This window comes from Oryctolagus cuniculus, chromosome 1 (genome assembly GCF_964237555.1).
Source record: "Oryctolagus cuniculus chromosome 1, mOryCun1.1, whole genome shotgun sequence".
In the NCBI taxonomy this organism is placed as follows: Eukaryota; Metazoa; Chordata; class Mammalia; order Lagomorpha; family Leporidae; genus Oryctolagus; species Oryctolagus cuniculus.
Genome location: NC_091432.1, coordinates 85,938,322 through 85,954,975, shown reverse-complemented (window position 1 = coordinate 85,954,975; position 16,654 = coordinate 85,938,322). Strand labels below are relative to the sequence as shown.

Here is a 16,654-nt window from a genome sequence, read left to right as displayed (position 1 = left end):
AAGTAATGTGCACTCCCACAGAATACGATTGCTGTGCATACACAGATCTTTACAGCAATACCTGAGCAGGGAAAAACATCATAGTCACCATCCAGTGCAGTATTATCCCCAGAAAGATAATGTGAACCACATATATAATTTAAAATTTTCTAATATCACGTGTCTTAGCAGGCTCAGATTACTATAACCACACCATAGACTGGGTAGCTTAAAAAACAGATATTTATTTCTCACAATTCTAGAGGTTGGGAAATCCTAGATCAAGGTGCCAGCCAATTCTATTCCCCAGTGGGGCTCTTTTCATGGAGTACTGACAGTTACCTTCTCCTCGTGTCTTTACACGGTGGTAGAGTAAGAACTATGTTCTCTCTTCATCTTATCAGGACATCAGCCACATCATGACCTCACTGAATCTGATTACTTCCTAGAGGTCTCACCATCAAATACCAGGGTCTTGAAAGGCAGGACTTCAATGTATGAATTTGGGGAGACACAAACATTTAGTCCTTAACAACATATGTTTAAAAAAAAGTATTGGGGCTGACGCTGTGGCACAGTGAGTTAAGCTGCCATCTGCAGCACTGGCATCCCATATGGTTACCAGTTGGAGTCCCAGCTGTTCCACTACACACATGGAAGGCCTGGAAGAATCTGTCTCCTGGCTTCAGCCTGGCCAAGCCCTGGCTACTGCAACCATTTGGGGAGTGAACCAACTAACGAAATATCTCTCTCTCTCTCTCTTTTTCTCTTTCTCACCCCTTTCTCTGTAACTCCGACTTTCAAATAACTATTTTTTAAAAAATTACAAGTGAAGCTGATTTTAATCATATATTTCATTAAATTTACTCAAAATACTATATCAACATGTAATCTATGTAAAAATGGTTAATGCAGGTGCTGCATTTTTTTTTTCATATCAATGTTTTGAAATTCAATGTGCACTTTCACTTGTAGCATCCAGCAATTTAGACAAGCCACATTTCAAGCGCTCTGTGGCTACATGTGGCACAGATTCAATGCCAAGTTCATTCTTCTGAACTCCTAAGTTGTTAAGATTTTTTAAAAATCTGTATTCTTAGAGTCAGAAAATATCTTTGGATATGTTCAGGGAACAGAGACTTCTACATATTCCAGAAAACTTTCTTCTTATCTCTACCTGAATTTAGGGAGTGTCATGGCCCCGTTGAAACTCACCCTCCAGTTAAAAATTCACTGTGAGCCATTTTAGTGCTTGGTCTGTACAGGTTAATGGTGACACATGTTCTATCCACTCTTCCATTTTAAGATAAACTGCCTTACCCACACCCTCTCCTTTCAGTCCCAAGTCAGGTTTATGCACCATTTCCGCCTTCCATCCCTCATGGCCTGGGTGACCACGGTAGGCACATGACCCCATGAACTGTTCCATCCATCTGTGTAGTCCTGTGTATGGGTAATCTCCTTCAGTCAGGGACAGACCATTGTGAACTGCCTGGGCCAGTCAGGTCCTTTGTCAGGAATATTGAGGCAGAACTAGGCAGCAAGGGGAGAAGACACACACAAAAGAAAGCAGAGAGGGAGAGCTACAGATACTGGCTTTCCATCCACTCCTTAGATTTCTCCAGCAGGGGTTTTAGGTGGGGGAGGTGAGTGGGTCAGAATAGTTTCTCCTCAGTCTGTTTTCCAGATCAGGCTTCCAAAAGCCATTTCATTTCCAGATGAAAGGAATTTGAAAGCCTCCTATGGGAAGGTCTCAAAATAGCTTTGGTTGCCAGAGCTCTATTGGAATCTTCTAGTACCAATCACAGGCCAGGCTCCTGAGGGGGAGCTCTCTGACTGTTCCTGGTTTCCTGTGAGATGCCTGTATTTCTCATGATCCTGACTAGCTCATAGGAATCCCTTGTGTGCTGCAGGAGCCTCAGTAAGTCCACCTTTCAATTAAAAGGCCTACCACAGAAGTGGATAGTTTTACACAAACGTGAGCAAGGTTCTTTTCCATGTCTCCCTTTGGACTTGTTTGTACTCACTCTCACACCGACTCTTAGCCTGACAGGGGAGTGATGGATTGTTTTGGATCACATCCCTAAGCAATTATATTCTGAAAATATATCACTGCTGGGGCCTTCTGGGGACCCCTTCAAGCCTCACATCATCCACAGCCATGGCTTTCAGCTGTGGCTGCACATCAGAACCACCAGGGGAACTCTAAGACATGCTGATGTCCTGGGCTCTCCCCCAGACCATGAAATCAGAATCTCTGGGGCAGATCCCTGGCATCCATACTCTTAAAATCTCCCCACGTAATTCCAATGTGGAGCCACAATTGAGAAACACTGATGTACAGGGTATGCTTTTACACAGGCTTGAAGCTTTAGAGAAAACCACATGCTATTTTTCATTATAAAATTAATGCATATTCACTTGTTAAGGAATACATAAAGAATCAGCAATGTGGTACAGCAGGTTGGGTACAGCTTGCAACAGGGCATCCCATATCAGAGGGCCAGCCTGAGTCCTGGCTACTCTGCTTCTGATCCAGCTTCTTGCAAAATGTGCCTGGGAAGGCAGTGGGTGATGGCTGTAGTGCTTTGGCCCCTGGCACCCATGTTGGGGAAGAAGATGGAGTTCCTGGCTTCAGCCTGTTGTAGCCATTTGGAGAATCAATCAGTGGATGGAAGATCTCTCTCTCTCTCTCTCTCTCTCTCTCTCTCTCTCTCTCTCTCTCCTTCTCTGTTATTCTGCCTTCCAAACAAATAAATCCTTAAAAAATAACACATAATTCGTGAAGAATGCTCTATAGTAAAAGGATTCACACATCAAAAGTTTCTGCATCAATCCTACTCCCTGGTGGTAGCTGTTAGAATTTTTTGTGTGTCTTTCCAAAAACTGTCTATGTATGTGCAATTGTACATACATGAGTGCTTTAAAAAAATGGTGGAAAGGTAAATTAATAGGTTAGTTTATTTGTCACAAAAAAGTGGAAATCCATTTGTAGTTTTTTCATAATATGCATTCCCATGAATTCTCTAAAGATCATACACAAACTCATTTGACTTTTTCTTCTACTAATATTGTGAATAATGCTGTAATAAACTTGGGAATGTGTATATCTCTTTGTCTTACTGACTTCTTTCCCTTAACATACATGAGAGGACTTTAAAAATTTTGTGGAAAATTAGAATTTGCTGTAAAAATTTTCAATACATTCATATTTTTTCATAATATGTATTTTTCATGAATTTGAAAAAAATATTTATTTGAAAAGCAGAGCAACAGAGGGAGGGACCGAGAGAGGTCTTCTACCTGCTGGTTCACTCCCTAAATAACCAAAACAGCCAGGGCTGGGCCAGGCTGAACCCAGGAGCCTGGAACTCCATCCTGGTCTCCTACACTGGTTTCAGGGGCCTGATTATTTGGGTCATCATTCACTGAATTCCCAAGTACATTAGCAGGTATTTGGATCAAAAGTGGTGTAGCCGAGTCTTCAACCTGGCACTCTGATATAGAATGGTGGCATCACAAGTGGCAGCTTAACTCACTGTGCCCCAACACTGGCCCTTCTATGGGTTTTCTTAAAGACCCCTCATATACCCAGTGGTGGAACTACTGGATCATATCGTAGTTCTATTTCTAGTTTTTGAAGAAACTTCATACTGTTTTCAATAATGGCTGTACTAGTTGACCTGTCCACCAGCAGTGTCTAAGAGTTACCCTTTCTCTGCATCCTTTCTCTCTTTTTTTAAAGATTTATTTATTTATTTATTTGAAAGTCAGACTTACAGAGAGAGGAGAGGCAGAGAGAGAGGTCTTCCATCCCCTGGTTCACTCCCCAACTGGCCACAACGGCTGGAGCTGTGCTGATCTGAAACTGGGAGCCAGGAGCTTCTTCCGGGTCTCCCATGTGGGTGCAAGAGCCCAAGGACTTCAGCCATCCTCCACTGCTTTCCCAGACCACAGCAGACAGCTGGGTTGGAAGTGGGATGCCGACACTGCAGGCAGCGGTTTACGCACTATGCCACAGCGCAGTCTCCTCTCTGCAGCCTTTCTAACATTTGTTATATTTTTTGTCATAGACATTCTAACTGGGGTGAGATGATACCTAACTGTGGCTTTGATTTGCATTTCCCTGATGGTTGATGAGGTTTGGACATTTTTCATACACTTGTAGGCCATCAGTTTCTCCTCCTTTGATGAATGTCTATTCAAATCATTACCTCATTTTTTAAATTGGACTTTTGTTATTGTTGTTGAGTTGTTCGAGGTCCTTATATATTCTGAATATTAATCTTTTGTCAGATAGATAGCTAACAAATGTTTTTTCCCATTCTGTAGATTTTCTCTTAATTCTTTGTTTCCTTTGCTGTATAGAAGCCTTTTATTTTGAAGTAATACTGTCAGTTTTTGCCTTTTTTGCCTGTCCTTTTTATTTATTTTTATTTTTTTGTAAAAATACTGCTTCAGTACTAGTTATAGCATTACTTCACATTGGACAACACATTAAGGACAGATCCCACATGAGGAGTAAGTACACAGTGACTCCTGTTGTTTACTTAACAACTTGACACTCTTGTTTATGGTGTCAGTAATCTCCCTAGGCTCTAGTCATGAGTTGCCAAGGCTATGGAAGCCTTTTGGGTTCGCCGACTTCGATCTTATTCCTACAGGGTCATAGTCAAAGTGGAAGTTCTCTCCTTCCTTCAGAGAAAGGTACCTCCTTCTTTGATGGCCCTGTTCTTTCCACTGGGATCTCACTCGCAGAGACTTTTCATTTAGGTCTTCTTTTTTTCCCCCCCCCAGAGTGTCTTTTGCCTGTCCTTTTTAATCATATCCAAAAAACTTTTCCCAGACCAATTTCCCAAAGTGTTTATCCTATGTTTTCTTTTAGTAGTTTCATAGTGTTAAGTCTTACATTTATGTATTTGATCCATTTTGAATTGATTTTTGTATATGTTGGGAGATAGATGTCTAACTTCTTTCTTCTTTATATGGATATCCAGTTTTTCCTACAGCTTTGCAGTATTTTTTGAAGCCAGGTGTTGCAATGACTTCAGTTTTATTGTTTTTGCTTAGGATTGTTTTGATTATTTGGTATCTCTTATAATTCCAAGTAAATTTTATGGATTGGTTCATCTATTTCTGTGAACTGTGAGCTCTGTGTTTTGTGAATTCTGTGTGAATTGTGAACTCTGCGAATTGTGAAATGCCATTGGTATTTTGTTAGGAACTGCATTGAGTTTGTAGCTCACTTTGGGTAGTAGGAACATGTTAACAATATTATTTATTCCAATCCGTGAGCATAGGACGTCTTTCAATTTTGTCGTGTCCTTTTTAACTTTTTCCATTAGTGTTTGGTAGTTTTCATTGTAGAGTTCTATACTTCCCAGGAATTTTATTTTTCTCTGTAGCTGTTGGAATTAAGATTACTTTCTTGGTTTCTTTTCATCTAGTTCAGTATTGAAGCATGGAAATGGTACTGAATTTGTGTATTGATCTTATATTCCATGACTTTACTAAATTTTTTAAACAATTTTAACTGTTTTATCATAGACTTCCAAGTTTCTCTCTAAGTAAAATCATGTCATCACAAACAGGAATAGTTTTACTTCCTCCTTTCCAATTTGGATCCCCTTTTTACTTCCTCTTGCTAATTTACCCTGCCTCAAATTTCCAATACTCTATTGAATAAGAGTGTTGAAAATAGACATCCTTGAGGCTGGTATGGTGACACAGTGGGTTAAACCCCTGCTTGTGATGCCAACATCTCAAAAGCGCTCCTGGTTCAAGTCCTGGCTGCTCCACTTCCAACCCATCTCTCTGCTAATGTTCCAGGGAAAGTGGCAGTTGATGGCCCAAGTGCTTGGTCCCTTGCCACCCGCACGAGGCACCTTGATGAAGCTACTGGCTCCTGGTTCCTTGCTTTGACCTGACCCAGCCCTGGAAGTTGCAGCCATTTAGAGAGTGAACCAGCAGGAGGAAGATCAATCAATCGATAGCTATCTGTCTGTCTATTCATCTGTCTCTTCCTCTTTCTGTGTAACTCTGCCTTTCAAACAAATAAATAAAATATCTTTTAAAAAGTCTTTTTCTTAAATCTTAAAGAAAACACTTTCAATTTTTAACTATGCACTTGTCATTTATGACCTTAATTGTTTTGAGGCATATTCCTTGTGTACCTAATATGTTGAGAACTTCTTTTTAATCATAAAGAGATGTTAAATTTTATTGAATGCTCCTTCTTCATCTATTGAAGTGATTGTATGGTTTTTGTTCTTCATTCTATTGATATATCATGTTTCTTTATTTGCATATGATGACACATTCTTGCATTTCTGACACAAATACCACTTGAGCATGGTGTATAATCATTTTGACATGCTATTGAATTCGACTTGCTAGTATTTTGTAGAGAATTTTTGAGTCCATGCAAATCAAGGATCTTGGTCTATAATTTTCTTTTTCACTCATTCTTGTCTTGTTTTGGTATCAGGATAATACTGGTCTTTTAGGATGAGTTTAGAAGAATTTCCTCCTTTTCCATTTTTTTGGAGTAGTTTGAGAATTTTTTTTTTAGTTCATGTTTAAGAATTTGGTATAATTTAGCTGTGAAGTCATCCAATCCTGGGCTTTTCTTTTGGGAAACTTTCTGTTACTGATCCAATTTTATTGTTCATTATCAATCTGTTTAGGTTTTCTGTTTCTTCATAGTTCAGTCTTTGAAGTTTATATATGTCCAGGAATTTATCCATTTCTTCTATGTTATCCACTTTATTGAATTATAGTTGTTAATAATAGCCCCCAATGATCCTTCATATTTCTGTAGTATTCATTGTAATGTCTCCTTTTTCATATCTGATTTTATTTATTTGGGTCTTTTTTTTTATCTTTTTGGCTAGTCCAGATAAAGGCTTGTCAATTTTGTTTGTCTTTTCAAAAATAAATTTTTGTTTCACTTATTTTTGTATTGCTTTAATTAATTTCAATTTCACTTATTTTTCCCTTGGTCCCTTGGTATGTTCTTCCTTTTCTAGTTCATTGAGTTGCATTGTTAGATTGTTATCTGGAATCTTTTTACTCTTTAAATGTAGATGTCCATAACTTTCTTCTCTTTTTTCTCATTGAATGTAATATTTAAATTTAAGAAAAAATATTTTATTGTTAAATAAACTCATTAAAAAGCCATACAAAATGAATTCATTCATTTTTAAAAAGGGGTAGCTATATTCACATCACATAAAGTGGACTTCTGAGAAAAGAAAATTACTAGGGATAAAAAGGAAATTACATAATTAAAGAATGAATCAATTGAGAAGATAAGGTAATCATAACTATGTATACAATAAAACAACACAGCTTTCAAATATGGGATATGAAAATGTATAGGGCTTAGAGGAGAAATTCACAAATTCAATTAGATGTGAGGACCTGAAAACTCTTTAAGGACATAGAACTGAAAAATGTCCTCAACCCACAGGACCTTATCATTGTTCAGCAAATACTGCATCCAACAAGAGGCTACTTATTACTTAGAAGCATCCATGGACTATTCATCATAACAGACCATATACTGGGTCATAAAAGACATTAAAAATGTGAAGCAATTGAAACCTAATAGAGTGTGTTTTCTGACTATGCAAAATAAAACTAGAAATCAAGATCAGAACAGAAACATTTTAAAAAAATCCTTTAAACACATTTAGGGTGTGAACAAGTGAAAGAGAGTGAGCTCTAGCTTTCTACCTTTGTCCATCTTTCTGCCTCTCTAAGAAACAAACAGAAAATGCATACAGTCCTATACATGAAATTATGTGTAGAAACTGAAATTTAACAATGCATATCATTTTCAGATACTTTGGTATACATTAAAAATCTGTACAGAATCTAAATGTCTATATTTTAAAATTAGCAAAATGATGAAGAAGAAAGAAACCCAAGAGGACCAAAGTAATTGCAGAAATTTTCCATGTTTGAGTTTTGGAAGAGTCACCTCCAAGTGAAGATGTCAATCCTCTGCAATTAAACCGCACAGTTGACAGAATTCCTATGACAATCTCTGCAAGGCTTTTGCAGGCGGTCAAGCTTATTCTAAAACTTAACCTGGAAAGTTAAAGATCAAATGATAACCGAAACAATTTGGAAAAAGAATACTCTAGTGGGATAAATAGCTATCTGGAGAACGGCTTACCATATAGCTACTATAAGGATTGCGATATTGTGATCAAGAAAGTGTGATATTGTTAGAGGAACAGACCCATCAGTGGAAGAGAATAGAGAACCGAGAGATAGAGTCATACATACATATTCCGTTGATTTTTGGCAGAGGTGCAAAACTAATTCAGTGAAGGAGGGATAGCCTTTCAGATAAATGATGTAATTAACACATACATAGGCCAAAAAGTTAACTTTAGCCTATATATAATGCATGATACAAAATCAGTATGGATTAAAGGGAAAGACAAGTGCCCTAGCAGTTAAGATACTAGTTAGACACGTGTCTCATATAGGATTGTTTGAGACTGATACCTGCCTCTAGCTCACAACTCTAGCTTCCTTCTTGCACAGACCCTATGGGGACAGGGGTGTGTGTGTGTGTGTGTGTGTGTGTGTATGCGTGTGTGTGCAGTGGTGATGACTCAAGTGGTTGGGTTCCTGCCATGCACACAAGGCACCTGGATTGAGTTCCTTGTTTCCACCATAGGCTGCAGCCCAGTCCCCCTCATGGCAAACCTCTGAGGAATGTACCAGCAGATGGGAACGCACTCTGCCTCTCCTTGTCTCTCTTTGTCCACTTGTCTCTCTGCCTCCCAAATAAATATTTTTAATGAACTAAGGAGTTACACTTAAAGTGTAAGTGTAAAACTCTAGGTCTTTTTTTTTAAATAGCAGGATATTTGTAAGAACTAGAGCTAGACAAAATTTCTTAAACTTTGCACTGAAAGTACAATCCACAAAAGGAAAAATTGATAAACTTTTCAAAATTAAACAGTTTTACTTTAGGAAAGGCTTTGTTAGAATGAAATGAAAAATCACAAAGTGGGAGAAAAATATTTGCAAACCACACATCTGATAAAGGACCTGAATTTATAATATATAAACAACTCACAATACTCAAATAAACTAATAATAATATAAAATTTAAAAATAGGTCAAAGATGTGTGTGGAATTTCACTGAAAAGACCATTGATGACAAATGCGCACTTGAAAAGATGTTCATTATCGTTAGCCATTAGGTAAATAAATTAAAAACACAATGTGATATCACTACTCACCTATCAAAATGACTAAAATAAAGTCAAAAATAGCAATAACACCAAATGCTGGCAAGGATGTAGAGAAATGCCATTACTCACATATTGCGAATACTAATATAAAATGTTCTGGCCATTCTGGAAAATATTTTGGCAGTTACTCTTAAATTCTTTTAAAACAGGTTTTACCACAAGCCTCAGATGTTGTACTCTCAGGAATTTGTCCCAGAGAAATGAAAACATGTTCATGCAGAAGCATGTACACAAATGCCTGTAGCAGCTTTATGTGTAGTAGTCCCGAGCTGGAAACTACCCAAACGTCCCCCAGTGGATAAACGAGTGAATGGTTATGTAAACTATGGTGCACTCATACTGTACAGCCCTGCACAGTAGCAAAAGGGAACCAACTATTGACCCATTCAACAAGTTGGATGGCTCTCAAGATTATTACGCTAAGTGGAACAAGAAAATATAATAAGGCTACATACTGCGTATGTTTTACTCTTGAAATGAGATTATATGTATGGACAACAGAGAAATGGTTTAGAGGAATTAAGGACAAGAAATGTGTCTACAATGAAATAATATAAAAAAGACTTGTGATAGTATAGCTTTATACCTTGATTATTATGGTAGTTACATGAAAGTAAGAGGATAAAAATTTTGTGTAAAATTATACATACACATAAATAAGCACATGCATAACTGACAAATCTGAGAAAGTCTGTGGATTTATATCCATGCCACACACCTTGTGTGTGTGTTTTTTTTTTTTCTGACAGGCAGAGTGGACAGTGAGAGAGAGAGAGAGACAGAGAGAAAGGTCTTCCTTTGCCGTTGGTTCACCCTCCAATGGCCGCCGCGGCCGGCGCACTGCAGCCGGTGCACCGCGCTGATCCGATGGCAGGAGCCAGGTGCTTCTCCTGGTCTCCCATGGGGTGCAGGGCCCAAGCACTTGGGCCATCCTCCACTGCACTCCCTGGCCACAGCAGAGAGCTGGCCTAGAAGAGGGGCAACAGGGACAGAATCTGGCGCCCTGACGGGGACTAGAACCCGGTGTGCCGGCGCCGCAAGGTGGAGGATTAGCCTAGTGAGCGCGGCGCCGGCCACACCTTGTTTTGATATTGTACTGTAATTATATCAAATGTTAGCATTGCAGGAGGCTGGATGAAGTGAATACAGACTCATGAAGCTATAAATATTTCATCATAATTTTTTTAAAAAAATACATGTGGGGTCACCCATATGGCACAGCAGATTAAGCCATCCCCTGCAATATCACCATCCCATATTAGATTGTTGGTTTGATTCCCAGCTTCCCTGCTTCCAATCCAGCTTCCTGTTAATGTGCCTGGGGAAGCAGAGGAAGGTGGCTCAAATGCTTGGGCCCCTGCTACCCATATGAGAGACCTATATGGAATTCCAAGCTCCTGACTTCAGCTTGGCCCAGCGTGGACCATTGTAGCCATTTGTATAGTGAACCAGTGCATGGAAGATTTTCTCTCTCTCTCTCTCTCTTTCTCTTTCAAATAAATAAATACATCTTTTTAAAAATTTTTATTTTAAAAATAAAATAAAAGCACACAAATTAGCTATTCTTTAACAGTCAGAATGTTTGTGTAGGTCTTTGTTTAAAAAATCTATGTGAGGGGGCTGGCATTGTGGCAGCAAGTAAAGCCACCACTTGTGATGGTAGAATCCCACATGGGCTCCAGTTCCTGTCCCAGCTTCTCCACTTCTGAACCAGCTCCCTGATAATGGCCTGGGAAAAGCAGAAGAGCATGACCCAAGTACTTGGGCCCCTGCTACCCATTTGGGAGATGAAGATGAAACTCCTGGCTTCAGCCTGGCTCAGCCCTGGCCATTGTGATCATCTGAGGAGTAAACCAACAGATGGAAATTCTCTCTCTCTGTCCCTCCCTCTCTCTCTCTGTACTCTGATTTTTAAATAAATAAACGCATTTTTTAACACAATCTATAAATATAATGAGACTAGTTTTTCTTTTTTTTAAAGTTAACATTTTGTGTTTCCTAATTTTCTTTTAAAAGATTTATTTATTTATTTGAAAATCAGAGTTACACAGAGAGAAGATAGGCAGAGAGACAGAGAGGTCTTCCATCTGCTCGTTCACTCCCCAGTTGGCTGCAACAGCAGGAGCTGCACTGATCCGAAGCCAGGAGCCAGGAGCTTCTTCCTGGTCTCCCACGTGGGTGAAGGTGCCCAAGGACTTGGGCCATCTTCTACTGCTTTCCCAGGCCATAGCAGAGAGCTGGATCAGAAGAGGGGTAGCTGGGTCTTGAACCAGTGACCATATAGGATGCCGGCAGCTGCAAGCTACACCACAGCGCTGGCCCCGAGACCAATTTTTCAATCAATTCAAAGATTAAAATGTCATAAATTATAATTTCTTATTCACAAAATGTTAATAAAGTGGGAGAATTTACCAGTTACATGTTGCTCCGAAGAGTGATTTTTTTCCTGCCCTTTGCCTCACCTACCAAGGTACTGACATCTATAAATCAGTAATCTTGAAATTTTGGGAGCACTCTGGACTTGGGATCCCTGCAAGATACCCAGATCTTATTTTTTCTTAAATAGAATTTCAAAAATAAAAACAGTTAAAATGTGTTGGACACTGAACTACTCAACTACCCACTACAAGGTAGGTGGTAAAGAAGAGGGCTTAACAAGAAATGAAAAATGTGGGCCCAGTTCACATGGTTTAAGATACAGGGATATAATGCACAGTCTTGCTGTTCAAGCCTTTGGAAATGTTTTTGGGAACAAGTGAAGAAATATGGCAGTGGAACAAATATTCAGAATGTAGATCTTCAGTTCTATACAGTATTTGTTGAACACTTATCTTGGACTCCTGTTGTGTGACTGACTACCTGAAACTCTGGGTTTGTCTACACCTAGTCCAGATTCAAGAAAAGGAAAACAAGCAACAGTCTCCCATGGTTAAGAGGAGCAAAGAATATGTATGGTATCTGACCTAGCACAGAGGAGGTGCTCAATAAATGCTTGATAAATGACTAAGTGACATCACTTTAAATGCTCATCTGCAGGTCATTAAGTCACTCTAAGAGTGCAAAGCATTCTAGGAAGTTGTACTTCACATCACACAGTTAAATGAGGTTTAAGTCTCTGAGGAGTGTCAATCTAAAAGGATTTGATAAAGATCTATTTGCACTCTGTCTGTAGGGATTCACAGACATGCTTCCTCAGGCTCTTCCTGCTTAATACTGAATTGCTATTGTATACATTACAGTGCAGACCGTGTGCATTCTAGATGCTTTTAGGCTGCTTAGTTGGTTTATCACTTCAGGTAAACTATAAGTTCCTTAGGAGAGCTCTCACGTGTCTCTTTGCTATTCCTCTTTTCTGCTGTGCCAGATAATTATATACACATGCACATGAAGTCTTAGACAATACATGATGGTTAGAGATTATAAGGCTTAAAGGAAAGGAAAGGAACTAAAACTTAATTGCTGTGTTTCAGAGCCTTCCATAACTGTTCTCATTTAACTTTGTTATTCATCTAGTGGAGTAGGTATTATTATCTTAGTTTCACAGTTGAGGAAGAAAGAACTATCAAGAAGGTTTAGCCATTTTGCCAAAGTCACACTAGGAAAAAGAGGAGCTGAGATTCAAAGAAAGACTTGCATGGTTCTAACTTCCTAGCTTTATGCATTCCTCCAGCTTTTTCCCAATGCAATCTGCAGTCCCCATCCTCCTCTCTTGGCCTCTCTCCTTAAAGTACAAATGCTCCTCAACTTACGATGGGGTTACATCACAATAAACTCATCATCTGTTAAGATATCATTAGCCAAAGTGCATTTGATACATTTAACCTACTGTGCATCATCGTCAGCAGCACAGTGCATTGTAGCATGCAATCCTCTTAGTAGTTGTTTACCTGTATGACGGAGCTTCAAACTCTCTGCCACTGCCCAACATTGACATAGAGTACTAAAACAAATATGGCTAGTCCAGGAAAAGATCAGAGTTCGAAATTTGAAGTATGGTTTATTTATTGAATGCGTATCACTTTTGACCATGGTCAATACAAAAAAAAAAAAAAAACTCTTAAACCACCACGTGTCAGGACCACCTGTGTCTACAAAATTCATAAAAATGTCAATGCTCTGACTGTGAGAAAAGGCAATAAGTGTTTCAGTATCTGCTCTGGTGAAAATGTCCTTTAAAGGCTTGGGAAAACTAGACGCTTAATGTGCTATGTTATGAGGGTAGTGAGACTGGTAGCTGGGAGATGAACCAACAGGCTATTACAGTAACTCAAAGGGTGTTGGTGTGTTGAACCAAGGTGAGCAATGGTGGGATGGAGAAATGTAGAAGTTTTAGAGGATATTAAGAAAGCAGAATCAATAGACTGCTGATTGATTGGATTGCACAGTTGCTGATTAAGCACCATCACTAGTCTATTGCTGGGAAAGTAAGACTAGGGAGAGGAAACCCATATGGGAAGTGTCAGTATTCCTGGACAAAGAAGATAAGGGTTTAAGCCAGTATAATATCCATGGAGGTGGGAAGAACTAGGTGGATTTGAGAGATACTGCGGCATCTGAATATGCTGGATATATTGCCAATCTTTGTGAAAGTGTGAGGAACAGGGAAAGGTCAAGAGTGAAACCTTGAAATTTGTCATGGACAATTAGTTATTTTTCACTGTGCTGGAAGACACAGAAAAGGGGGTTAGAATTCAGGTGAGGCTGCATTCAAGACAGGAGGAGATTGTGTGACCAGGCCCCAGCAACCAGTATGCACTTGAATTTACAACAAAGCAAGCATCTCTCCTGTGAATGAATTTCTTGGCACCTTGTATAGGTTGTAAACAATTATGCCAATTGTGGGGGTGCTTCAAAAAGTCTGTGGGAAAATGAAATTAAAAAATAAGTTGATTTTGGTGCAAAAAATTTTTGAAATCCATGCATGTTTTATTCATAATACACATTTTCCAAGAACTTTTTGAAGAATCCCTCATGTGGCACGGTTCTCTGTCAGGAAATAAATGGCCCTGCAATCCTCAATGTTTCCATGAACAGTGGTTCAGCTCTGTTTCCAAAAGCCATTTATCATCCTGTAGGCGCCTGTGTCACGACCAAGATGTCTCTATTGAGCCTCCCAAAGCTAATAAGTGCTGTATGATTCAATCAGTGACCGTGATGCATATGATCCAGAGAAAATGTTGCAAGGAGAGTTCAGGGATCTCAAGAGTTCTGAGGTCTACACACACACACATGCAGACACACACGCACACATGCAGACACACAGATTTCATGCTCATTTTCTTGGAAGAACTTATGTGAATAGGCATTAAAATGTGTTTGCACACTCTGTCCCCTACACCACAGCACAGTCATTGTTTACACAAGGTACCTGCATGTCAGGACAGGGATCCTGGCCCCTTTGTCTCCTGCTACACTCCTGAGAAAGAAAGGAAGTTTTCAAGCCAGCTAAATAACAAATCAAGACTCTCCCAAGAGCAGCTGGTTTTCTGCATGTAACTGTTATTATGAAACCCTAAAAGGGTCTATCTAAACACAAAGCCAGTTGTTTAGGAGGCAAAAGGGGCAAGGATGGCCCCAGCTCAAAGAAGACCACTTACAGCTATTTCACCAGCAAACTCATTACACAGTTAGTAGAACAGGCACCCAAAATTCAACCTTGATTAGCTTTCCCAGCCCACGGTGAGAGCACATCACTGCATATTAGAGCTGAACTCACCCCACCAGGGTCTGCTACCCTACCAGGTGGGGACCAGCTACCGTGGAACCAGTCATCTCCCCTCCCAACATAGTATTTGTTGGTCTAACTCCAAATATATCCAGAAACGTTCTCCAAAGTCCCCCTCAAACCTAGCTGTCCTAGATGGAAACCCACTAAATAAAAATTTCCTTACCTGAGAGAGGGTCCTGATGACCAGTGGTGGAAAAAAACATTAAGTTCTAAAAGAAGTGACAGAGACTCCCAGGGGAGATCTGTGCAGTTTTAAAAGAAGAAAGATGACTTCATAGCTGGTGCCGTGGAGTTTAAAAAGAGCAATGAGTGCTCTCTGGCTCAGCCAACTCTGCTGCATGGAGATGACTGCATCCAAATCCTACAGCCATTGCCCAGACACGTTCAGCCCTCAGAAGGTAAATCACAGAGTCTGACTAGCCTCCGAAAGTCCTAAAGCACCACTCTTCTGAACTGGCACCAGGGAGAGGCAAACCATGCATTTATTTCCTTGAAGCATATCATTATCTCCCAAGAACTCAACTCCCTAGAAAACAACACTCTAGGGAAGGAAAACAAATATTTACATTTTTAAGAAGGAGCAAAGGTATTTCTGTCAGGAGAAGGAGCAATAAAAAGCTTTTAAAAAAAGCAATAAAAATTAAAAACTGATAAAAAATTATCACCCGGCTAAGAAGCTCTCAGAACTGATGGGTTTGTAAGCATTCACAGGTGACAAGTGATTGGACTCTGCTGAAAAGTATTCAGCAAAGGAAAGGAGTCACCGTAAGAAAGGGTGACAGCCTTAACAACGAGGGCAACCAGTTTTTATTTTCTTTTTGTCAACTACAATACCACCCACCTGATTTGGAGCCATTCAAATATTAATATATCGGCTCAAAACATGCCTATATTCTACCAGAAAGATTTGGGAAAATATATTTAAGTAAGGAATTTTATTTTTTATATATTAATGGTGAAACTGAAGCAAATGATTGGGAAGCCAGGATTCAAGGTCATTGTCAACTTACCCAGCGGGTCAGGTACCTCCTCTTGATACCAAGTTCTTGATCTAAACTTTGGGCAAGATTTCTGGTTGGGGCACTGAGGCAAGGAATAGTAATGAATGTTGGGACAGAAGGTTGAGCCTAGCAGCTGACTGCCCTTTAACAGGTACCTCTACTTCAAGAGAGCATAAGTGACTCTGGGTCAACAGGCATGTATCCAGTTTCTTGCTGAGCTATTTTAAGGTTTTGAGATCTTCTTGTGTCAAGTTTCACTGCAGAGAGGATAAAACAAGAAAAAATCCTTTTGTTGTCATACAAATATTCAGATCCAAGGTTAGAAAAGGACTTTTGAGATGAGGTCAGAAGTTGAAGAAATGTCAAAATGGACTGACTACAGAAGGAACTTGCAAGCCTGCTCTTTGTAGTACAAATAATGATAGGGATGAAGAGAGGCAACATTTTGTCAACAGTAAGATCAGTGAGGGCAGGAGTCATTTTTGTTCAGTGCATCAGAATATCCCCAAAACCTGGCACAGAAAGTAGCATATACTAAGAACTCAATAGATGGCAAATAATGTCAGAAATCCCCTTTTCATTCTGGGTTTCCGGAATAGATCTGCTGAGAATACTTGACATTACCACTTTGTTAGCAAGGCAGTTAACAGAGAGCATGAACCAGGGG

General features: G+C 39.5%; 1 protein-coding gene across 27 annotated transcripts in view; it reads right to left on the bottom strand.

Moving 5' to 3' along the window:
- Window positions 1-16,170, bottom strand: part of AMOTL1 (angiomotin like 1) — a 185,867-nt gene extending 169,697 nt beyond the window's left edge. For 7 of the 27 annotated variants that reach the window (XM_051820665.2, XM_070076942.1, XM_070076970.1 and 4 more), the window contains exon 1: window positions 15,150-15,977. Coding sequence is in view for 1 of the 27 variants with exons in the window: in XM_070076954.1 (XP_069933055.1) it covers window positions 15,150-15,189 (40 nt within the window). In the remaining 26 variants the exon portion in view is untranslated. The other 20 variants (XM_051820643.2, XM_070076937.1, XM_051820632.2 and 17 more) reach the window with 8 other exon arrangements.
- Window positions 16,171-16,654: the final 484 nt, after the last annotated feature.